The 25,811-nt window shown below is 36.7% G+C and overlaps 1 protein-coding gene across 1 annotated transcript; it reads left to right on the top strand.

Moving 5' to 3' along the window:
* Window positions 1–4,900: 4,900 nt before the first annotated feature.
* On the top strand, window positions 4,901–6,939 carry LOC104228140 (cytochrome P450 77A1-like). The gene is made up of 2 exons (XM_009780548.2): window positions 4,901–5,916; window positions 6,005–6,939. The coding sequence occupies exons 1-2, from the start codon at window positions 5,076–5,078 to the stop codon at window positions 6,658–6,660; spliced, it is 1,497 nt and encodes a 498-aa protein (XP_009778850.1). The 5' UTR covers window positions 4,901–5,075; the 3' UTR covers window positions 6,661–6,939.
* Window positions 6,940–25,811: the final 18,872 nt, after the last annotated feature.

Below are 25,811 nucleotides of genomic sequence, written 5' to 3'. Positions count from 1 at the left end.
CATTGTCTAGTTTACATGTTTGTGATACCTGGTTATTTCCTTGTTTCCGCTGCGTATGTTCTAACACAAAGATCTTACATCATTTGTCTTGTCTACAAATGAGGTGTGGATAATACCAAAGGCATTAAGTAATTCCTTTAACTATGTTCTTGATAGTATTCATAACATTACAATGGAATTCAATCACAATGATATATATGCTATACCTGCAATCACAATCTCACGTAATATCTTATTAACACATCGAACGGTATGTAACGACGTGCTAATGCAACAGCACAACTAGCAAAATGATTAAACAATCACCACAAACACATCAAACACGTATACAACATGTATATCCAAGTAAAAATATATAACCAGTATGAATATTTGGAAAGGAAGAAAAAAGTCCACTATAATGACCACAATTGCCAAGAACAAAAATATTAATAACAAAGGAAGACTTTTTGTTATGCTATTATCAGAAAGGACTTGAGACTCATTTTTGTACAAGAAATGTTAATGAACCATGTGAAGTAAAAGGAAGCAAGTGACTGATCTTAAGACAACATTAATGATGTATCACTTTCAGTTGGACGTCCAAAAAATGTGGTTAGCTGTCACGTAACATGGCATCCAAAATTACTACTCTCCGGTCCACAATAAATGATCAATTTGTCTTGGGTACACTCATTAAGAAAATATTAAATTCTAGACAAAAGTAGTTAATGTGACTAAACTACCCTTAATTAAATATTGCAACATAGTTAATGCGAGGAGTAAAAGACTTTTTAGGGATACGTACATAAGGGTAATTTTGAAAAAATAAATTAATTTTTTTTAATTATATATATGGACACTTATTTTGAAGCAAAATAAAGAGGCAAATTGGTCACTTATTGTGGATCAAAGGGAATAGTATATATTAATGCATGGAAATTAGATTGAAGTACATCAACCAATTATAGATGCACCATAGGTTTTTATTTATGCCATATATAATTAAAAAGTATTGTCCTTTTCTTTCAAGTTTTTTCTCAGTTAATTAGCTTTTATAGTTGTATGTGACTTTTATTTCCTTACATAATTATAAAACTTAAAAAGTATAGTGACAATAATATCACTTCAATATGAATAATCTATCTATCTATCTATATATATATATAAAGAAGGGAATGAAAAGGTGACTTGGCACCCCTCTTTGGCCAAGAAACCTATTTATCTTTTTTTCTCCTTTTTTTGAGATTTTTGCTCTATTTTAATACAAAGAACTCATTTACTATCCACGGAAGTGAACTAAAGGAAAACAAATGAGGTTTATTGAGACATTTCAGTTATGGAATATATAAAAATGTAATTAATGCTCAATTATAAGAGGATTTCAGTTATGGAATATAAAAAGGAATAATTAACTAATTAACTTGTAACTGAAAAGCGCGCGCGCACACACACACACACATATATATATATATATATATATATATATATAAAGGAGAGAATGAAATAGGTGACTTGGCACCTCTCTTTGGCCAAGAAACCTATTTATCTTTTTTCTCTTTTTTTTTTTTTTTTGAGATTTTTGCTCTATTTTAATACAAAGAACTCATTTACTACCCACGGAAGTGAACTAAAGGAAAACAAATGAGGTTTATTGAAAGATTTCAGTTATGGAATATATAAAAATGTAATTAATGCTCAATTATAAGAGGATTTCAGTTACGGAATATAAAAAAGAATAATTAACTAATTAACTTGTAACTGAAAATCACACTGATTATATAGGTTGTCCTTTTGCCTCGATTCTGATCAAACAAAATCAGTTGGTTTAAGATTATTCCAAGCTTTGAAGTATTTGTGCTGATTAATATTGGAGAGCCAATGACGATGTATGCTTCAAAGGCAAGGCTTTTTAAGAAGTACGAGTGTACGACAAAGAGGCACACAGAGCGAAATCTAATGATCCTTATATTCTAACTACAATATTCTTACCAATATTCCTTTCTTTGTTATATATTCCCTATTAAATAATATTTGGAGATAATCTTTTCTACTTTATATACATGGTGGTGGTCACGATCTTAAATTTCAAGAAGAGGAGAGCTCGGCAAGTTTATCTTTACACTGGAAAAATATTGTAGATATATGGGTTGTGAATTTTAACAATGCTGACATAATTTAATTTGTCAAATGGTTGGAGGCCTCATCTTTCTGTGATATTTCTTGGAATTATATTCAAGTGTCTGTTTATGCAAAATGACTTTGTTTATTGGAATATAAATTATGCGTTTTCCTTTATCTACCAATTATTTGATATATTTTTAGTTTTTACTTATTTATTGTCAAATAAGAGAGGGTAATAAAAGTTGTAATTGTTGTTAGTAAATTATTAGGATCAATCAATTAGAACTTTTGGTTTCTCATTATATAGCATATCTTATCCTCAAAGGTATATAAAAAAGAATTAATACCAGAGAACAAAAAAAGTGACAGGGTTCTGGTTTTTTGATTTTTCAAGCAATCTAGATAACTTGATTATGCACCTTCTTAACCGTTTCCAAGTAATTCTTATTTTAGTTTTAGATTAACTTTTGCTGCTTTTACCATCCTTCAAAGTTTAAATTTGGCTCATTTTACCGACGTTTCTTTTGAGAATAATACTTGGACGTACCGTGGAAGGGAGTGTGTCTTTTTTAAAAAAACTGTTAATTCTTTGTGTTAAGCAAATTAAATTTTTAAGTAACAAATGGTTGGAACTTATCTATGTCTGATACGAGGAGTTTAAGAATGGTACTGCAGAGACGATAATCGAAAAACAATAGGAATCTATTATATTCTCTCGCTTTCTTATTATAAAGTTGTGCTCACAGATTCTGTTTTGTGCATATACATGAAACCATTTTTTGTTACAACTTATAAATTACATATATGTATGACATCTAGATTTACAGAAATATTATATATATGTATTAGTAGGTTCCTCTTGGTGTGCTAAGTGTTAGGATGTTTTTGTTTATGAATGAAAATGTATTGTACGTCTTATTGTTACACCCCCAAAATCTACGTCGTTATATGATGTGGTTGAAAATTTTATTTTTGTTCTTTCTGTGTAATATTGCTATTATTTGTTTTAAATTTTCCAAAAATGAATAGGTTTGATTAAGGATAGATATAAGATGATTTAAATAGAATGGAGAGGGAATTAATAACTTCTTCTCCTCCTCCTCTTTCTGTTGCTTCTCCTTTTCCTTCTTCTTCTTTGTCTTTATTTTGTCATTTATTTTTTAGAAATAATGTGTTTATGTGTATTTTTACCTTGATTGTTTGGTATCGATCATATTTCGTATTCTTTGTATTAATATAATATCGTAAAATAATAAAATTTTAACAATACAATTAAAACTAAAGTTTAGTTGAACTTTGATTAAATATTATAGAAGCAATTTTCTAATTTTTATTAAGTGTTTTTATATGTTATATTTTCTCTTTTTCCTTAGATATCGTATTTTGGAAATTCAATACTATTCCAAATACAGAAATAGAGAAAAATAATGAAAATGAGGGGTAATGCAAAGATATTATAGGAATACAAAAACAAATGTATTTATTACTCTTATTATATCATATAATAGTACAGAAGAATTATTTGTTCTGTTGAATTGTAAAATTTCAATATATGTAATTTCTTTTGCAGATACTTTATTTTTAAAATTTAATTATTTAAAAGTAATGATATCAGTTTGTGGCATGACGTAGGATATCATCAAAATATGGCATACTTAATGAACATCAATAGTTAATGTTCATTCAAGTATATTGCCTTAATTATTATTATTTAATTTTTATTTTCATTGATAAACGAAGATTTAGCGATGCAATTTAAACCTTCAAATTAGCTCGATGAAGTTCTTGCAAAGGAGCTAAGTATACTCTTCCGTGTGTATAAAAAAAAACATCAATAGTTAATGTTCATTCAAGTATATTGCCTTAATTATTATTATTTAATTTTTATTTTCATTGATAAACGAAGATTTAGCGATACAATTTAAACCTTCAAATTAGCTCGATGAAGTTCTTGCAAAGGAGCTAAGTATACTCTTCCGTGTGTATAAAAAAAAATAGAGAAAGAGAATCCTGAGCGAGTCTTAAAGATCGTAGAAAGAAGCAATCAACCTTGAAAATATAATTAGAGCACAATTATGGTTTATGGTTGAAGAATACAAAGAAGGTAAAATTGAACAAAGAGTAAAGGTTTTTTTTAAATATAAAAAATGTAACAATAAATTTTCGTTCATATTTTATCTTTGTAAGACCGCGTGAAGCGCGGGTAAATTAACTAGTTAAGTGATAAATGTGTAGATGAAGCAAACATTGCCCTGCATGCATTTATTTATTTGGTGTAAATTTTGAACGCAATTAAATTTTTACCATAATTATATTATAGACTAAAATTAAGTTTGAAAATGCATTGTTACTATTACAACGCTATACAGGGAAAGCCTTCAATAGATGTCTATTTCATGAGTTTAATAAATAGGAGTATATGTTTTCTTTACCAATTGTTCCAAAAACCAACTTACAGTTGAATTTTAATGACTACTGGTAAAGTAGTTGGATAGTTGGATTCTTGCCGACTCCTCTTGTCTAAATGATCCAAAGTTCTAACTATGCACATCACTTCACACTAATCAGTCTCAAATTATGGGGATTCTTTCCTTTTAAATATGTAATAAAAAAAATATTATTTTTTATATTTTAAAATAATTTAACTTTTAATTTTTTTATTTTACTATTAATAAGATGATTTATTATCACATAAATATATAAAAGTTACTTGAGATCACAAATTCAAAAGTCTTATTTTTTTTTTTAAATTTAGTGCTGGAAGAGTATTTATTAAGCCGTCTTGAAGGCAATTATTGCCAGCCAAGCAGCCTTAAAGGTTTTATTGCCTTTTTTACAATCAGAAAAAAGTACCTTACCATTTTCCTTATAAAAGGCTTTCCATATCCTTGTTCTTGTGTTAGAGAGCATTCATTTCCTTTTTATTATAGAAGGTGTTACAAATAATACCTAGAGGGATATTATTCACAACTATGAACTGCATAGTCACAGCTTTGGCCATTCTTGTCTCAGCTTTCATCTTATTATTCACACGAAAAACCAAATACAATCTTCCTCCAGGACCACCGGGTTGGCCGGTAGTCGGTAACCTTTTTCAAATAGCTAGTTCTGGTAAGCAATTTTTCGAATATGTAAGAGAGCTCAAACCTAAATATGGCTCCATTTTCACACTCAAAATGGGTGCTCGTACTATGATTGTTGTTAGCAGTGCTGACTTGGCTTACGAAGCTTTAATTGAAAAGGGTCAAATTTTCGCTACCCGCCCGAGTGAAACCCCGACCCGAACCATTTTCAGTTGCAACAAATTCAGTGTCAATGCAGCAATTTACGGGCCACTTTGGCGATCCCTTAGAAAAAATATGGTCCAAAATATGCTTAGTTCGAGTAGAGTGAAAGAGTTTCGTGAATGTAGAGAAATGGCAATGGATAAGTTGATTGAAAGGATACATGCAGATGCTAAGGCCAATAACGACGTCGTTTGGGTGCTGAAAAACGCGCGTTTCGCGGTGTTTTATATACTTTTGGTTATGTGTTTTGGTGTTGAAATGGATGAAAAAATGATTGAAACCGTTGATGAAATGATGAAGGATGTGCTGATGGAGCTTCATCCAAGAATAGATGATTTTCTTCCTATACTGAGCTTGTTTGTTGGTTATAAACAACGTAAGAGAGTTCGCGAAGTTCGCAAGCGACAAATAGAAACACTTGTCCCTTTGATCGAGAAACGTCGAAGAGCTATACGAAATCCAGGGTCCGACAAGACAGCTGCCTCGTTTTCGTACCTAGACACTTTATTTGACGTTAAGATCGAAGGTAATGTTGAATTACATGATCACTTTAACTAAAAGTTTGAATTGTTCCAGAGAATATGGTTATGTTTACTTAATTATATTTTCGACAGGTAAAAAGTCAGGACCAACAAATCCGGAGCTTGTAACACTATGTTCAGAGTTCTTGAACGGTGGGACCGACACAACCGCTACTGCAATAGAGTGGGCCATAGGGAGAATGATCGAAAATCCAAGCATACAGAATAGAATATACGAAGAGATTAGAAATACAGTGGGTGACAGAAAGGTTGACGAAAAGGATATGGATAAGATGCCTTATTTAAACGCCGTCGTAAAGGAGCTTTTACGTAAACATCCTCCTACGTACGTTACATTTACCCATGCAGTAACGGAGCCAACAACATTGGGTGGGTATGACATACCCACAGATGCTAATGTGGAGTTTTTTGTACCCGGGATCTCGCATGACCCGAAAGTTTGGTCCGACCCTGAAAAGTTTGACCCGGATAGGTTTCTATCCGGGCGGGAGGATGCTGATATTACGGGTGTGACCGGGGTGAAGATGATGCCATTCGGGGTCGGGCGGAGGATTTGCCCGGGTTTGGGTCTGGGAACGGTGCATATAAATTTGATGTTGGCCCGAATGGTTCAAGAGTTTGAATGGTCCGCTTACCCGGCAAATAGCAAAGTGGATTTTACTGAGAAATTAAAATTTACTGTGGTGATGAAAAATCCTTTAAGAGCTAAGGTCAAGCCAAGAATGTAAGTGGTGTAATTCATTAACATTATATGTCCAAAAATAAGCTTAAAATATTTTTGCATGTATTTTTTTTTTTTTTTTTGGAAAATTTCTGTTTGATTGGTTTGTGGGAAGAAAGGTGGTGACATTCTCAATACTCATCTTTAATCTTAGCCTAATCTTGTGAAGCTTATTTCTATTTTTCTACATTTGTTTTTAGTGTTGATATGTCAAGAATGGATTGTAGAGAAAGAACAAGATAAATGCCTTAGAGCTTATAACACTTGTTTATTAATTTTCTTTTCATTTGACTATTTATTCCCTTGTATCTTTTATCAACCAGACCCCTCAAGTTTTCTGAGTATAATCACCTCAGTTTAAACCAGAAACATTTTAGTTTATATAATTAAATCACAAGTTCTAGTATGGTTTATTGGGCAGAAATGGATCCAGGATTTGAAATCTATGGCTTCTGAAGTTTAGTTTATTGGGTAGAAATGGATCTAGGATTTGAAATTTATGGGATCTGAAGTTTATTATATATACTAATGTACTCAGTGGAATTATCAACAATTATATAGGATTTGGACCAAAGTTACTGGATTCTACTAAACTCATACTCTTTTCGCTAATTCCGCCCCTGTTATTATCAAAAAAATTAACAAACACTATTAAAGATAGGGCCATTTCCTAGCGAAATTGACCTAACAACTGGTCGTTTTAAAGGATTACCGACAAAAAATCGACTAAGTTTGGTGGGTTGAAAGAAAGTTGATCGGTATAAAAATAGATCGATACAGTCGGCGTACTGAGTTTTAATTATACCGATATTTTCTGACGTTCGATCTAAAATTTTCTAAAAGATTGACCTTATCAGTCAATATTATATTATAAAACCGATCAAATTATGCAATTATAAAATACATTATCTGCGAATTGAACCGAGGGTTGTACCATTACAAGGGACTATTCTGCTACTAGACCACTAGTATTTGTTGATCTAAGACTTACATTTTTTATTTATGCTCTTCAACCGCATTTTGCACGAAAATAATGGATTGAGTCGGTTGGTTTTCTTTAAAAATAAATTAAATTACCGACCATGTCAGTCGGTTTTTTAAATGAATTGACCGAAGATTTGACCAAGTCGGTCGATTTTCTGAATATAACTTTAATTTATTTTAAATAAAAATCCGACTGAGTCGGTCATTTTTCTGATCGGTCGATATTTTCGACCGAGTACATCGGTAGGCTTCGCTCAGAAAAGAGCGTTTTTAGTAAAGAAAAGAATCGGCCGGGGTCGTGTGAGTCTTAATTTTTATAAAGGATCACGAGTTTTAGTAAGTTATATTGGTGTTTGCCTGTTACAACCATTGTAAACAACTATTATATCAAAAGAAATTTTGACTTATGAATGTGGGAGGGACCATAGTCATTTTAATGTTCTAGTTTGCAGTTGGACATTTATAATAAATAGGATCATGGGCCTATAGATAAGCATTTGTTCATTGGTCCAATCATGCATGTCATGAAGTATTTCTCCAGCCTTGTGAAATAATGTGAACCACATTTTTGAAACCAATAAAGATAGTATGCCCCAGAACAATCAAACATTGCCAAGTTTTTAGCCTGTTTTAGTTGAACTGTGTGCTAGCTGAAAGAGATTGAAGATAGTTTGACAGTGACTTTTGACGAGATAATGTTGAACTTCACTACAAACTAATTTAATTTTGTATCCTATAGACTTGGCTCCTATCGTCAGATCTAGTTTCAGCAATTCAATGTTCTTCTCTAATGGCAGGATTGAATCGGCAGACTATCCTTTATCCGGATAAATATATCCCTATGAGCGTCTAGGTGTTGAGCCACCCGTGCTTTTAAATCCCTAATACAATTAGGTGTTGAGTTAAACACCAATATAGGTAATCACTAGTAATAGCCCAGATCACTAATAATATCATACACTTTGGTTTGGGCAATCACATCGTTAAAATTTATTAGTAATATCTAGTGCTTTCTTCCATATATACATAGGATTTGTCTAAACTCAACTGAACGCTAAGATTTGCCAACCAAGTATTGCCCAAGGTTATGTGTGCCATGCAAAGTGCATTCCTCTAGTATTATACATAGGGATTTTTGCATTCCTATGCCATAAATAAACTATATTACCCTAAATGTTCATGTTTAGTAAATTACCCTACCTACACAAATTTTGTTTACAAAATATATACATTCCACCTTAAAAGGCTCCCAATCCATTATTAGTGCCTTCAATTAAGGAATTTAGTTACACCATTTTCCTTTTTTTACTCCTCTTCTCTTTCCTTATGTTTCTACTTATATGTCACAATTCGATGGATCTTTCCTTCTCTAATTTTCTGATGTTCCCAAATTGAATGAAAGAAAGTTCATAGTAAAAACAAATTTTAGACTACTGGTGCAATCAGTGATCCAAAATCATCTAATTTGTTCTCGGCAAGAGCTCTGGTACATGCTATAAGCAGCTGCTTTAGGTTGCCAGAAGGAATTTCCCGCAATGACAAATCTTCCATTGCTTTGTGCCGCTTCTCACTGTGAATCCCACTGCTTGATAAGCCAAAGGCGGAGACCAGTAGAGTGTTTGGGCGGAAATTTGGAGAGGGGCTAGGGCGTTGGAAATAATGATTATAATCCAGTGAGGAATTACTAGAAGGACTAGTTCCTGAAATATTTTCAGTAGAGCTGTGTTGCGTATATATTTTGTATCTAATTTATACATAGTAAAAATAAATTTCATACAACTTATTATATATTATACAACTTATCTACAACTTTCACATATTATTTCTACCTATTTAAATACAACTACAATAACATACAACTTAAATACAAATTTTATACAATATGTCTTTTGTATCTAATTTATACATAAAAAAAATAAATTTCATACAACTAATTATATATTATACAATTTATCTACAACTTATATATAATTTTCATACATTATTTCTACTCAGTTATATACAACTACAATATAATACCACTTAAATACAATTTTTACACAATGTTGTTCAACTTTCATACAATAGTTAAATGAATAAAAGAAAAATAAATAAACAACAGAATACAATTTTTCTATAATTTCTGCAATATAATGTATGTCATGTCTTCTTCTTCTTCTTCTTCTTCTTCTTCTTCTTCTTCTTCTTCTTCTTCTTCTTCTTCTTCTTCTTTCTATCTGAAATTCAGCCAAAACCAAGTCTAATCTTCACCAAAACCCCTCAAAATTGAGATATAAACTCCAAATCATATTCCCTATTATTTGCAACAACACCCAATCGTAACAAATAATAATTTTTGAAAACCCAAATTCGATTTCAAAGCTTTTTAATGGTTGTCAATGGTGAATTACTGCTCTCTTTTCCTTTGCTTTATATTACTGAAATTTGGGATTGAGAGATAGAGAGAGACGTAGAGGGAATTCTCAATTCTTTGCAACAATATCCAATCCAAACAAACAATGTCTTTGAAAACCCAAATTCGAATTCAAAACTTCAAAGTTTTTTAATGGTTGTCAATGGTGGAGGGGTTACATATTTTTGCTGGTTTTAGAAGAGGAAATAGTGGGTGATTGAAGAGGAAATCGTGGGGTGTGGTTTGATATGTGGGTGAGGGGGTGGGATTGGAGAGAGAAACTTGGGGGGAGTGGGAATATACGATAGAGTTAAATTAGGAGACTAATTAATACCATTAAAACCCCTAAAATGTACATAAATGGTAATTAGGTATATAAAAGGTAATTATATTAAAAGTTAAGCATGAAGGGTAATATAGTTTACAATATGGCATACGAATGTAAAAATCCCTTATACATAACAGGCAACTCAACCTACAAGTGATGTTATTCACTTTGGGCTTAGGGAACCGCGACTTTAAAACACGTAAATGGGATTTAAGTTTTATTTTATCATATACCTAGTATCTTGCTCGTGTTTTGCCGCGGTGAAATTTGCTTAGAGTCTTGTTGTTTAATAAAAAATTGGGATTTCGGTCAAAGTTTATTTTAGAAGAACTCGGGTTACTGATAATCGAATAGAAATAAGATTAATTGACAAATAATAACTGAATATAATGCAAAGTAAATCAATACAACAACAACAACAACAACGACCCAGTATAATCCCACAAGTGGGGTCTAGGAGGGTAATATGTACGCAGACCTTACCCCTACCCCGAAGGGTAGAGAGGCTGTTTCCAGGAGACCCTCGGCTCAAAAAAGCAACAGGAGCCGATATATTAGTACCATAAAAATGCATAATAAAATACCAGCAATATAAGAGATATGAAATACAGAATACGAAATACGAAATAGATGGCTGATATGCAAAGTAAATCAATGTATTTCAATAATATTTTGTGTCCTTACAAATGATCAGTCTTCTTATTTTATAGCTATCTCTAGGTAATATGTTTTGTTTCTACCATAATAGAGCCATTATTGACAATTAATGTCATTTAATGTAACGTTATAATTGATAATCATATTTGATTCAATACAGATTTCCTAACATTTTCTGTATTTAATGCCCCGTAATACATATCTATACCATATTTACTATCAGATTCATTCTCTTCAATCATAAAGAGGTTCGAGCGTCTATCTTTCTTGTTTTTCCTGAATATCTGCCCGTGCCTGTTGAAGCTCGTGCCTCTTTGATTATTCTTTGCCAACTATCATCTTTTGACTGGTCCATATGTCATGACATGTCATCTTTACAATAAATTCCATATATGAACTTAACTTTTCCCAATACAGATAGTCCCCTCACTTGCCATTTATTCATCAATAGAATATTTGGGAAGTGGATCTCATTAAAGCGGGAATATTTGCCGCCATTAATTCTTCTCTAGAACTGACGCTTCGTCAGTCACTTTCATTTAATGTTCGTGACATGTGGCATCTCCTGGTTGGTTATGCAAGTTTTCAGCGTCTTTTAAGGCTTTTTTACGGCTTCACCAATTATGAAACGTCAGTTCTCATTATGACATTTCCATCATTGCACCTTTTCCTTCGACGGTTGCTTCTGGCTATAAATATAACTTTTCACCTTTGTCTTTGTCACAAAAGGTTTAGAATATTCAATTCTTGTTTTCTTCTTCTTCGTACTACTATGTCTTCTTCAAACCCTAACCCTCGGAGAGTCCCCATCGTTGAGAACCTTTCTATTGCTCCTGTTAGAAGTAGGAGAGGGGGAAGGCTTCGTAGTTTAGGGTCTTGTTCATCACGAGGACCCTCTATTCCTTCATCGAGTTCTACTCCGCCTTCTAGAACCAGAGTTTCTCTTTCTCAAAGATCTTCATCTAGAACTAAAGAAACCGTTGAACCTCTTCGTGAACCTTTAGTGGATGAAATTGTTCCTGCTGAACTATCTTTTTACAATGATAGAGAGTCCATCAGAAACCAAATGTCTTCATTAGATCGTGCTGACATTTACCCAACTCAGATCACTGAAGGTCTGATTTCTGTAGTTCGTAGAGATTGCCATTGGAGTCATGACTTCACCATTATAATCCCCAACGCAAGTCAAAGAATCACTTCTTATTTAATTGGGTTTTCTTTTGTTTATACATACCCTTTCATGTTGAATTTCAAACCTGCTATTGACTCTATTATCATCGAATTCTGTCGCATTTTCAATGTTTGTTTAGGACAAATTGGCCCCATCGTGTATAGGGTTGTTGCTTGCTTGAGGTATTTGGCCAACATGGCTGGCATGTCTTTTACGTTCTTTTATTTGATCCATCTCTATTCTCCCAAACTTTTTCGTCAAGGAATCTTTACTTTAGTAGCGAGAAGTAAAAGAGTTCTGTTTAGTCCAAAAGACGATAAGGACCGTGGCTGGTATGCCAGGTTTGTTGCTACACCCACTATTGGTTTAGTGGGTGACGAGAATGTTCCCTTTCCTGAGAAGTGGAATTTTGCACGTGAGTTTTCTTTTTTATAACTTTCTCATACCTTTTTCTCAATTTTGATGGTTGTCATTTTAATTTCCTCTTCTTTTTCAGCAACCATGGGAGTTGTTGATGAAATTCCCAATTTCCGTGGTTGGGTAAGAAAGCTGTTAAGTTACTCCGATGGAAGGTAGATCCTGGAAAAACCTTTCTTATCGGTTTGGTTGGAAAGTGAAAACTCACGGTAAGTGCTTTCTTCTCTATATCTTTTGTATTTCAGTTCACTTCTTTCCTTAGAAATTATTTTGACCCTTCTTTTTGTCAAGATTTCCCATTCGAGGCATAACCGCTGAGGACGTCGTAGCTTCCAAAATTTCTTTGGAAAGGGCCCAAGAAATAATTTTGGATTCTTCATCGAAAAGGAAAGCTTCTACTGGTCAAGACTCTGAAGAAGAGGAAGAACAAGATGAGGGTTCCTTGGTAAAAAGGCCGCGGGCTAGAAGATGCATTATTTCAGATGATGAAGCATCTTCCCCTGGTTCTGTTCCTCTAACCAAGTCTATTAAAGCCACCCTGGTGATTTCTGATGACGATACTCCCGCGGCTGCTCGTGATTCTATTGATCAACTTTTTGCTCGTGGGTTTGATAATGAAAGTTTGGATCCAGTTTCTGATGAAGTGCCCCTTGCCTCATTTCCATGTCTGCCCCTGTGACATCTTCTCTACCAACCATGACTGTTGCCGTTGCTGCTCCACCCCAGGCTATTTTGACTCCTTCCATAGTTCCTCCTACAACTATTCAACATACTGAGGTTGGTTCCTCAAGTGGAAGTGGAGCTATGAGACAAGTTATCATCGAGGTTCCTGCCGATGGTAATCTTTTGAGAAAATCAGGTAGGGCTGATGTGTGGTTGAAACCCCTGATTGGTCCAATCGAGAGAGCCAAGCTTAAGAGTCACAACTCTTTGACTTGGATAAACGATATAATACAGTCATCATTAAAGGTATTCTTTTTAATGATTTATGATCCCTTTTTTCAATTAAGGTTCTTACCATTTCTTCTTTTTTTTAGATCAACCTCGTTGGTACAGAAATGATGAAGAGGATTTCCCACACGGAGCAGTTAATGCATGAGTATCAAATTGAAGTGGACAACTGGAGAGAACAATATGAAAGCCTTCAGATTGACATGGAAGTGTTAGAAGAAAGCAAGTGCACCTTAGAACAATAGTTGAGGGTTTTAACTTCAGAGTTGGCGGTTGAAAAAGTTTTCTCAAACCAAGCTGGCAAAGACAAGAATCTCCTCGAAACATCTTTTACCGAACAACTCTCCAAGGCTAGTGAAGAGATCAGAGAGTTGAAGGCTCTCTTAAGCGAGAAAGAAGTGTATACCGGTGAACTTGTGCAAAATTTGACTCAGACTCAAGAAGACCTCCCGGAGTCTTCTGATAAAGTCCATTCCTTAGAAAGTTCACATGCTTCTCTTCAAACTTCTTACGATTCTGCCTTGGCTGAGAATGAGAAGCTTAAAAGTAAAATTGCTAAATGTGAGAAAGATTAGGAGATTCTTGAGGACAAGACCGCAATTGAAGTAAGTTGGGTGTTTTTAAATACTCGCCATGATACCCTTGTGGAAGTTAGACAAGAGAACTTTAACTTGGAAGATGAGTTAGCTAAAATAAGAGAAACTATTGAAAAGACTCAGCAAGGCCAGGATTTTCCCTCTCCCGTGGCTAAAACTTCTGAACATATTGAAGATGATATGCGTACGGTGAGTGTTCCAATTCCTTCAAGTCAACTTGAGTCTACTGCTGCTGGTGACCCTACTTTGGTTCCTTCTTCAACTCCTCAGTGACAAGTTTATGATATGTGACACCTCTTTTTTTTTTCTTTTTTGGTGGAATGTTGTTATAACCCTTGGTCCCATTTGAGGGTTTGTTGAAAACATCAAGTCCCAGACCTTTTTCGGGTCGTTTTATATAAGTGACTCATAGTTTATGACAAAGTTCATACTTAGTCTAAACTTTTCAATATTAAGAAGTTTTCCATTTTAACTTAGTTATTTTGAACATCTGTTTTGATCTTTCTTGCCTTTATATTTAAGGACTTATTGAATAATTTGCACTTTTATTTCATAAAATGCTTTATTAACTTCATGAATGTTTAAATCAGTCATGAAATTTATAAAAGAGGACCCTTTTATATTCGACCCTTAATGAAGAAGACGTCTCAACTTCATAATGGTGTAAATGTACGATAAAAGAAATAGGAATACACATGTTTCTTGAAATGACTTTGATAAAGTTTCATTTGAATTTTCCAAGTTCTAAATAACATCTTACATGTATTTAAATAACTTTTATAACTTTTTCGTAACCGTTTTCTTTACAACAGATTTCAAGGCAAAGAAAATAAAACACAAGGTTTTTATTTATAACCCGTTTATGTACATTGCCTTTAACCTAACTATGATAAGGTTTTCTTTGGCTTTATGTTATTGGCTTGTAACATTGCTCTGCACTTGACTCATTCAATGAGTAAACTTTTCGGTCTTTGACTTGAACTTTGATTATTTCTCAATCTTCTTTTCCTTCTTTATAAATATGTCTATGTATATTATGTAGTCCCCTAAGTATTTGTGATTTGAAGTATGAAGTCTCGAGTACTTGATTACTCCTCTTATTTGGTCTTTTTCCTGAAAAGGATAAAACATATGGGACTCGGAGGTACGATTATAGATGAAGACTGCTTAACCCATCTTAATTTCTATTAGAATAGTTGTAACCCTAGACCGGGAATTTATTCTCTTCCACATGCCTTGTAGGTCGTGATTCATCATTTAGTACGAGTTAGCTTTTTGCCTATCATCTAAAATCGTTATTAAAATTTTAACAATTCAAAAAAAAAATTCAAAATGAGGATACCTGACCGTGGGTACTCCTTAGAAATAGTATCTCTTCAGGTGAACGATATTCCAATGTGAAGGTAATATCTTGCCATCCATTATTTCCAGCTCGTATGCTCCTTTTCCTACGATACCGTGAATCTTGTAAGGTCCTTCCCAAGTTGAACTTAATTTTCCCACATTAGCCGCTCTTGTGGACTTAAAAACCTTCTTGAGTACGAAGTCCCCAGTGTTGAAATATCTTAGGTGAGCTTTCTGATTATAATATCGTGCCATGACTTGTTTTTGTGCTGCCATACTTATTAATGCAGCTTCCCTTTTTCCTTCAAGTAGATCAAGGTTTAGTCGCATTTTTTCTTCATTGGATTCTTTAGTCGCTTGTATATATCTCGTGCTAGGTTCCCCTATCTCCACCGGGATCAATGCTTCAGCTCCGTACACCAGTGAGAACGGTGTTTCACCCGTGCTTGTTTTTTCTATTGTACGGTATGCCCATAAAATACTAGGTAGCAATTCTGGCCAATTACCTTTGGATTCTTCCAACCATTTCTTCAAATTGTTTATAATGACTTTATTCGTTGATTCAGCTTGTTCATTACCCACCAGATGGTAAGGTGTTAAGTAATCCTTTTGATCTGCCAACTTTGAAAAAGTTCTGTGATTTGAGCGCCTATAAATTGCGGGCCATTATCACATACAATTTCCTTTGGTACACCGAACCGACATATGATATTTCGCTAAATAAAATCTCTGACCTCCTTTTCTCGTACCTGTTTAAAATCACCTGCTTCCACCCATTTAGTAAAATAATCAGTGAGTACTAGCAGAAATTTTACCTTGCCTTTTGCTTATGGTAGTGGACCCATAATGTCCATCCCCCATTTCATAAAAGGCCACGGTGCAATGACCGGATGTAGCAACTCTGCAGGTCTATGCATATTGTTACCGTATCTTTGGCACTTATTACATTTTGGGCTAATAATAGCCTACTCTAATCATGGTTTTTACTAATGATCTTCCTCCTGCATGATTTCCACAATGCCCCTCGTGTATTTCTCTCATTACATATTCTGTTTGAGAAGGCCCGAGGCATCTTGCTAAGGGACCACCGAATATCTTACGACAAAGATTGCCTTGCTTTAAACAGTACCGAGCAGCCTTTTTACGAAGCGCGTGAGCCTTTTTCTTATCTTCAGGGACGATTCCATACTGCAAAAAAGCGACAATCTCGTCCCTCCAATCCCAGGTTAAGTTATTGAAATTTACCTCATTTTTGTCATGATCGAGTACTGAATGAAACGAATGAATTACAGAAGCATTTTTGTTATTCGTCACGTCTGCTGCAGATGAGAGATTAGCTAAGGCATCTGCCTCGACATTTTCCTCTCTTGGTATCTGCACAACTTTCTAGGTTTGGAATTGTCTAACCAAATCACGTGTCTTCTCTAAGTATTGTTGCATTCGTGCTTTCCTGGTTGTATAAGTCCCCAACATTTGATTAACCACGAGCTGTGAATCGCTTTTGATTACAATCTAATCAATGCCAAGTTCAGGTGCCAGTTCTAAACCTGCAATCACAGCTTCATACTCTGCCTCAATATTAGTTATAGGATGACATTTTATGGCTTGTCGAATGATTTCACCCGTAGGTGGTACCAAAACAATTCTTAAACCTGCCCCTTCATATTAGATGAGCCATTAGTAAATAAAGTCCAAATTCTCGGATTAGGCCCATTGAACACTTGTAGCTCCTTTTCAGCTTCTAGTTGTATCACATGGCTAAAATCAGCCAAAAAATCTGCTAACACTTGAGATTTTATTGCGGTTCTAGGTTGATATGTGATGTCATATTCACTCAATTATATGGCCCACTTGGCTAACCTACCTGATAACTCATGTTTGTGTAATATATTACGCAATGGATAAGAAGTTACTACGGAAATAGGGTGGCATTGAAAATAAGGCCTTAGTTTTCTAGATGCCATGATAGTGAAAGTGCAAGCTTTTCTAATTGAGGATACCACGTCTCCGTATCTAATAATGATTTGCTAGCATAATAAATTGGAGACTGTTTACCTTGGTCTTCACGAACTAAAACAACATTCATCGCTACTTCTGAAATAGCTAGATAGACAAGTAACCTTTCCCCATCCATTCGAACTGGTCTTGCTTTTTAAGAGCCGAAAAGAATTTAAAATATTTTTCTGATGACTTGGAAATAAATCTTCCCAAGGTTAAAATTCTTCCCGTTAGTCTCTACACCTCTTTCTTATTTGTAAGCATGTCAAGAACTTCTTCAATGGCTTTAATCTGCGTGGGATTTACTTCAATACCACAGTTAGAAACAAGAAAACCCAAAAACTTACCTGATGAAACGCCGAATGCACATTTCTTGGGATTTAGCTTCATATTGAATTTTCGTAAGATCTGAAATGTATCAGACAAGTGCGATATATGATCCCTAATTGTTGTGATTTGACAAGCATATCATCCATGTAGACTTCCATAGTTTTTCCTAAATGTTCTTGTAACATTTTGGTCACCAATCTTTGATACATGGCACCAGCATTTTTGAGACCAAAGGATATTACTTTATAACAGTAAGTCCCCCTGTCTGTTATAAATGAAGTTTTTTCTTCATCTAGGGGATCCATTTTGATCTGATTATACCCTGAATATGCATCTAACAAGCTTAACAATTCATGTCCTGCAGTAGCATCAATCAGTTGATCTATATGTGGTAATGGAAAGGAATCTTTAAGACAAGCTTTGTTAAGGTCGGTGTAATCTACACAAACTCACCATTTTCCATTCTTTCGGTACTACTACAGTATTGGCTAACCAATTAGGATATTTTACCTCGCGGATAAACCCAACTTTTAATAGTTTTTGAACCTCATCTTGAATTACCTGATTTTTGAAAGTCCCCTGATTTCTCTTCTTTTGTTTGACAGGTGGATACGATGGGTCTTCATTTAGCTTGTGAGTCATTACCTCCGGGGGTATTTCTGTCATATCAAAATGGGACCAGGCAAAACAATCCACGTTAGTTTTTAAAAATTCAATCAACTTACCATTCATGTCGTGGCTTAAATTGGCTCCAATGTAGACTTTCCTTTCAGGCCATTGTGCAAATAACTCTACAGCCTCCAGTTCTTCAATCGTTCGTTTGATATTTTCATTTTCTTCTGGTTCTTGTATGGAATCGGGCCTTGAGTTCACATTTGTTCGCCCTTGTTTAGTTGAGGCTTGTGTCATGGTATCCTCAACTAGATTATGTAATTGCTACTTTTCTTCATTTTTCGAACTTGAATCTGCTACAAAGTTGATGCTCTTAGATGTTTGTTGATCCCCACGGATTTGACGTATTCTCCATGGTGATGGAAATTTAAAAACTTGATGTAAGGTAGACGGAACAACATCCATCTCATGGATACACGGTCTCCCGAGAATCATATTGTAAGCCATTTCCATCTCTACCAACTGAAAAGCCCTTCTACAAATGCTGTAACTGTTACCTTCCCTTTTGTCACAACACTTGAATTGTCGAATCTAGACAAAGTATGTGCCTTAGGTACTAGCTTATCTTCAGCTTGCATCTCGTTTAGTACTCTTAGCAAAATAATGTTCACGAAACTACCTGGATCAATCAAAACTCGTTTCACATTAGTATCATGTACAAGTAGAGATATTACCAACGTATCGTTATGTGGAGTTAGCACGCCGTCCGCATCTGCATCATCAAATGTAATACTTTCTTCCTCCAAAACATGTCAAACCCGCTTCCCATGGGTAATTGTAACTTTAGAAACTTTATTGGCCGCTGTATATGTCACGCCGTTGATTTCTTCACCCCTGCTTATAACATTAACGGTCCTTTTCGGAGAAGGAGGTTTAGGGGGCTCCTGCCTGTTTTTCATGTATGCTTACTTACCTTTTTCACTAAATAATTCGGTGAGATACCCTTGCTTTAATAGATGGTCGACTTTTCCTTGTAGCAATCTACAATCTGTTGTTTTATGACCATGATCGTTGTGAAATTCGCACCAGTGATTAGGATTACGTCTGTTTGGATTTGATCTCATTTTTTTCGGCTACCTCACCTTATCAAACATGCTTCTTAATACAGCTACTAACTCTGAAGTGCTGACATTAAAATTGTAACCGCCAAATCTTGCCTTCAAGTTCCTATCATCATCTCGTGTCTCTCGTGTGTTTTGATCGTTTCCAAACCTCGATGATGAACCCCACTCTCTATTCCTTGATCTTTGATCATACCTTGAATTGTCTTGCTTTGATCGTAAGTCTTTTCTTGCTGGGCCCATGTATGGTTTGTATCTATTTTTACCGGATCTTTTTTCGGTTTTTGCATGTCTCGAACTTACCTTCTCCTCTTTCTGAGATCGGGAGATAGTGTCTTCTTCTATCCTTAGCTTCGTGTTGTATCTGTTGTATACATCATTCCAGGTTGTTGCTGGAAATTCACACAGACTTTCCTTGAGTCGTCTCATGGCTTCTGAGCTTTTCTCATTAAAATTACTAGCAAAAGCCATAGCTGCCCAGTTATCAGGTACGCGTGGTAACGTCATTCTTTCACGCTGGAACCTATCCACGAACTCTCTAAGCAACTCTGAATCTCCTTGCTTGATTTTGAAAATATCTTCCATTCTTTTTTCAAATTTTTGAGTTCTCGAATGCACTTTGATAAATGAATCTGCAAGCTCAGCAAAAGAATTTATAGAATTTTAATGCTCCCTTGGTGAGTGTTTCACCGAATTTCTTGACCAATACTGATTCAATTTCTTGTTTGGTTAAATCGTTGCCTTTCATACCAGTTGTGAATGCAGTCACGCGGTCTCGTGGATCAGTTGTGCCATCATACTTTGGAATATCAGGCATCTTGAACTTCTTCGGGATCAGCACCGGAGCAGCACTAGGCTTCCATAGTTGTTGTGAATATTTATCCATGTATATTCCTTTGATTATAGGTGTGTCACGACCCCAATCTCCGGTTGTGATGGCGCCCAACACGATGCTAGGCAAGCCCGACCAATTCGTCACTCACAATCCCTTATGTAGAATTCATTACCAATTAATAGGATTTATTAACAAATTAACGTGATTATAACTCTGTAGCAAAAGATAGATAGTACGGAAAATCCATAAAATATCAATATAAATCCCACTGATCTGGTGTCACGAGCCAAGAGCCTCTAATACAAATATGTGTAGCAACCTATACATAGAGTTGTCTAGAATGCAGAAATAAAGAGGATAAGGGGAGAAATCGAGTCCTGCGGACGCCATGCAGCTACCTCGATGAATCCGGAATAAGCTAAACAGCAGCAGAAGGCTCAAACTATGCCTCTAGGATACCTGTATCTGCACACATGGTGCAGGGAGTAAAGTGAGTACTCTAACTCAGTGAGTAATAACAATAAATAATGGCTGACAGTATGAAATCGCGTAAAGGTACTAAGCAGTTCTATATCAAACAGTAAAAACATTTACGCAGCAGTGAATGAGGAAATCATGTGAAATTCTTTAAACCAGGTAAAACAGATATAATCAGTATAAATCAGCTCCTCAAGCATTTCAGTTCATTTATTCGTTCTTATCCTCAGTTCTTAACTAATATACTCCTCACGATAACCGATTCAATAAATATATATACTGCTGCGGCGTGCAGCCCGATCCGTATATCGCTGTGGTGTACAACCCGATCCATAATAATAATAGTCGATCGCGCTCACTGGGGGTGTGCAGACTCCGGAGGGGCTCCTTCAGCCCAAGCGCTATACTACTGCGGTGTGCAGTCTGACCCATATAACATACTACTGCGGCGTGCAGTCCGATCCATATAATATACTACTGCGGCGTGCAGTCCGATCCATATAATATACTACTGCAGCGTGCAGTCTGATCCATAACATATCAAATACCCTCACAATGGGGTTCTCGACCCCTCTCAGTCAACATAGACTTGGCCTCTCGGGCACCCTAAGATATGACGGGGTTCTCAACCCACACGCTACTCTCATTAGGATTTAACAATTTCTAAAGCTGGTTCATATTATGTTTATCAGTTAAGAACATGACTGAGGGTATGATTTCGACAAGAAAAGTGAGGTCAACCAATACAAATGCCCCATAAGGGGTCTATAGATCGGCACAAGGGCTCAAACATGGCAACTAGCCCATAATATAATGATATTAATTAATTCTCAGTCAAAAGTGCCGTAGAGTCATTAAACGGGATGGACCGAGTCCAAATCCCCAGTAGAAACTGACCCTACGCTCATCATACAGCGTGTGTCTCATCTCAACATAGCACCACATTGTGCAAATCCGTGGTTTCAAACCCTCAGAACATCATTTATAACCATTACTCACCTCAAGCAGGCCGAAATCCTAGCTCGCTACTACCTTGCCTCACAAATCAACCTCCTCGAGCGTCGAATCTGGTCAAAACCACAAGTAATACGTTACAATAGGCTAAGGGAATACAACCCAATCGAAAAGACTCGAAAAATATCAAAAATCACGAAGTTGGCAAAACTCGAGCCCCGGGCCCACTTCTCGAAAAATCAGAAAATTTGCATCACCGGATTCCTTATCTCGCCACGAGTCTATACATATCAAATTTACCAAAATCCGAGCTCAAATGCTCCCTCAAACCCCACATTTCTATTTCAAAAGTCAAGCCCCAATCCTTCCCTTTTTTAATCAAATTTCCATGAATTTAGATGTTGAATCTACAATTAAATGATGTTTTTAGGTCATAAGACTCACCTCCAATCAATACCAGTCGAAACCCTCTGTAATCTTCGTCCAAAAGCTCTCAAGGATGTTCAAAAATGGAGGAAATAGGTTTGGGTTCGCGGATGAAATGTTTTTAACATTCTTCCCGGATCACTGTAGCTAACTCTATGCGATCGCATTCAAGCCGCTGCGATCGCATAGACCAAGATCTGCAGCTCCAGAATAAACCCTATGTGATCGCATCCTATCCTCTGCGATCGCATAGCACAATGACTTTAGCTTATGCGATCGCACACCTGCTCTTGCGATCGCATTGAACAAATTTCCACGAAAATCCCGGATTAGCTTTACACTGTGCGATAGCAACACCTGCTATGCGATCGCATAGATCAACCAAACAGCCCCGAAAAATCCTTCTATGTGATCGCAGCCCTTGCTATGCGATCGCATAGAGCAAAATTGCTCTGCACTGACTGCTGCATTTCTGCAGCATTTTCCAACTTCAAATATTCCCGTTAGCCATCCGAAATCACCTCGAGGCCCCCGGGACCTCAACCAAAAGTGCCAACCCATCCTAAAACATCACCCAAACTCGTTCCAATAATCAAAACACATCAAAAACCCTAAAACCATCAAATTACATCGGATTCAAGCCTAAATTTCTTAAAAACTTCTGAAATACGCATTTGATAAAAAACCCGACCAAAACACCTCCGAATGATCTGAAATTTTGCACACACGTCCAAAATCATATAACGAAGCTACTGCAACTCTCGGAATTCCATTCCGACCCCCGTATCAAAATCTCGCCTACCAACCGGAATTCGCCAAAATACTAACTTCGCCAATTCAAGCCTAATTCTACTCCGGACCTCCAAAATCAATTCTGATCACACTCCTAAGCCACATATCAACCCCCGAAGCTAACCAAATCACCGAAAATCACATTCGAGCCCTCTAACTCCATAGTCAACATCCGGTTGACTTTTCCAAAACAAGCATTCCTTAAAGAGACTAAGTGTCTCATTTCCTATCAAAACCAATCCGATTTAACTCTAACACACCGAATACCGATAACGAAACATGAAGAAGCATAAAATGGGGGGAAACGCGGTAGTAACTCACATGACGACAGGCCGGGTCGTCACATCCTCCCCAACTAAAACAAACGCTCGTCCTCGAGCGGGTCAAGAAATATACCTGGAGCCTCAAACAGGTGAGGATATCTGCTCCGCGTCTACCGCTCGGTTTCCCAAGTAGCCTCCTCCATGGGCCGACCTCTCCACTGCACCTTCACTGAAGCGATATCCTTCGATCTCAATCTCCGAACCTGATGACCCAAAATAGACACTGGCTCCACATTATAGGTCAAATCATCATCCAACTGGACCATGCTGAAATCTAAAACATGAGAGGGGTCCCCAACATACTTTCGGAGCATAGAAACATGGAATACCGGATGCACACTCGACATGCTGGGTGGCAAAGCAAGCTCATAAGCCACCTCCCCAATTCGCCTAAGTACCTCAAAAGGCCAAATGAACCGCAGACTCAACTTGCCTTTCTTCCCAAACCTCATAACACCCTTCATGGGCGAAACCTTCAGCAAGACCTTCTTACCAACCATATAGGACACATCTCAAACCTTCCGTTCCGCATAACTCTTCTGACGTGACTGAGCTGTACGAAGTCTTTCCTGAATCACCTTCACTTTCTCTAAGGCATCCTGAACCAAGTCTGTTCCCAACATCCTAGCCTCGCCAGGCTCGAACCACCCAACTGGAGATCTACACCGTCTCCCATACAAGGCCTCATATGGTGCCATCTGAATGCTGGACTGATAGCTGTTGTTGTAGGCAAACTCTGTAAGTGGCAAGAACTAATCCCAAGAACCTCCGAAATCAATAACACAGGTGCACAACATGTCCTCCAGTATCTGAATAGTGCGCTCGGATTGTCCGTCCGTCTGAGGATGAAACGCTGTGCTCAACTCTACCTGAGTACCCAACTCTCTCTGCACGGCTCTCCAAAACTGCAAAGTAAACTCAGTACCTCTATCTGAGATGATGGAGACCGGAACACCATGCAACCGAACAATCTCCCGGATATAAATCCCTGCCAACCACTCTAAAGAATAGGTAGTACACACAGGAATAAAGTGCGCGGACTTGGTCAGCCTGTCCACAATCACACAAATCGAATCAAACTTCTTCAAAGTCCGAGGAAGACCACTCACAAAATCCATAGTAACTCTCTCCCACTTCCACTCAGGAATAATCATCCGCTGAAGTACGCCACCCGGTCTCTGATACTCGTACTTTACCTGCTGACAGTTGAGACACCGAGCCACATACCCTACCATATCCTTTTTCATCCTTCTCCACCAGCTGTGGGCCTCTTACAGAATCAACCCTCTAAGCCCATCCACATTGGGCACACAATCCGGCCCTGCATGTTCATCACACCATCATCACCGATGGTCACATCTCTGGCATCACCATGCTGAACAATGTCCTTAAGAACAAGCAAATGCGGATCATCATACTAGCGCTCTTTGATGCGATCATATAAGGAAGACCGAGAAACCACACAAGCTAACACCCGATTGAGCTCCGAAATATCCAATCTCACAAACGGATTAGTCAAGGCCTGAACATCAACTGCAAGGGGTCTCTCCCTAACTGGAATATATGCCAAACTCCCCATACTCACTATTTTTCGGCTCAAAGCATCGGCCATTACATTGGCCTTTCCCAGATGATACAGAATAGTGATATCATAATCCTTAAGCAACTCCAACCACCTCAGCTGCCTCAAATTAAGCTCCTTTTGCTTGAACAGATGCAGAAGACTGCGATGATCATTGAACACCTCACAAGATACGCCATACAAGTAATGCCTCCAAATCTTCAATGCATAAACTATGGCAGCCAACTCCAAATTGTGAACGGGGTAGTTCTTCTCATGGGGCTTCAACTGACGAGAAGCATAAGCAATAACTCTACCCTCCTGCATCAACACACAACCAATCCCAACTCTCGAAGCGTCACAATAGACGGTATAAAAACCTGAAGCTGATGGTAACACCAATACCAGAGCTGTGGTCAAAGCTGTCTTGAGCTTCTAAAAGCTCTTCTCGCACTCGTCCGACCATACAAACGGAGAACCCTTCTGCGTCAACTTGGTCAAGGGCGATGCGATGGATGAAAATCCTTGAACAAACCGGCGATAATAGCCTGCTAACCCAAGAAAGCTACGAATCTCTGTGGCTGAGGACGGTCTAGGCCAACTCTATACCGCCTCTATCTTCTTTGGATCAACTTGAATACCCTTGCTAGACACCACGCGACCTAAGAAAGCCATTGAATTAAGCCAAAACTCACACTTGGAGAATTTTGCATAAAGCTTCTCCTCTCTCAATATCTGTAATACCACTCACGAATGCTGTGCGTGATCCTCCTTGCTACGCGAGTACACCAATATATCATCAATAAAAACAATCATGAACGAATCCAGATATGGCCGAAATACACTGTTCATCAAATACATGAACGCGACTAGGGCATTAGTCAGCCCA

Source organism: Nicotiana sylvestris, chromosome 5, assembly GCF_000393655.2.
Source record: "Nicotiana sylvestris chromosome 5, ASM39365v2, whole genome shotgun sequence".
Taxonomy (NCBI): Eukaryota; Viridiplantae; Streptophyta; class Magnoliopsida; order Solanales; family Solanaceae; genus Nicotiana; species Nicotiana sylvestris.
The sequence above is the reverse complement of the archived record's forward strand: the minus strand, read 5'-3'. Positions and strand labels throughout refer to the sequence as shown.